The following is a 636-nucleotide window of genomic DNA, read 5'->3' as shown; positions in this document are numbered from 1 at the left end:
AAGTTAGATTGCCTCTCACCTGAGATGAAGTTTTGGTGTACACTTCCATCATCTGGGCTCGGACTTCCTCCATGAGGTGTGGCATATCCTCTTTAGTCATGCCTGCTGTTGAGATTGGCGGCAGGCAAGTAACTATAATGTGACCTGTAACATATAGGTTGCCCTGTATTTTTCTGAATTATTTCAACTAAGCTACGATATGCGCACTAACTTTTTCTTTTGTGAGTGAGAGAACTTTCTTTTTTATTCTCTGAATAAGACATCTCATCAAATAACACTTCTTCCACTTGTGATCCTAACAATGCATGACGCAGCTGCTCCGAAAGCACCCAAGTAATTACAAAGCTTGCAACATTTAGTAAATCAACACCACATTCAGAATTCAATGAGAAAGACGCAAAAATACTTGATTGCTTCTGCATCTGAGAGTAACAACCTTTCTAATGATTTGTATTTGCTGACCTAAAACTGACTTGCATTCATGCTGAAGGCTCAGACACTTATGACGAGAGGGTGAAGAAAAAAAGCAAGGCATAACTTTACTTCTTTAAGGAATAAAGCAGACAAAGTGTTTATAGTAAAAACTAAAAGCTATGTATAATTTAATGCATTTTGCTCTACTACAAATATAAAAGG

At 37.3% G+C, this 636-nt stretch overlaps 1 protein-coding gene across 1 annotated transcript in view; it reads right to left on the bottom strand.

Moving 5' to 3' along the window:
* Positions 1-636, bottom strand: part of LOC119591925 (1-acyl-sn-glycerol-3-phosphate acyltransferase alpha-like) — a 13209-nt gene that overhangs the window by 973 nt on the left and 11600 nt on the right. The window contains 1 exon segment of the mRNA XM_037940679.1: positions 20-144. Coding sequence (XP_037796607.1) covers positions 20-144 — 125 coding nt within the window.

Source organism: Penaeus monodon, chromosome 29 (genome assembly GCF_015228065.2).
Source record: "Penaeus monodon isolate SGIC_2016 chromosome 29, NSTDA_Pmon_1, whole genome shotgun sequence".
NCBI lineage: Eukaryota > Metazoa > Arthropoda > Malacostraca > Decapoda > Penaeidae > Penaeus > Penaeus monodon.
This window is presented reverse-complemented; position numbering and strand designations above follow the sequence as displayed.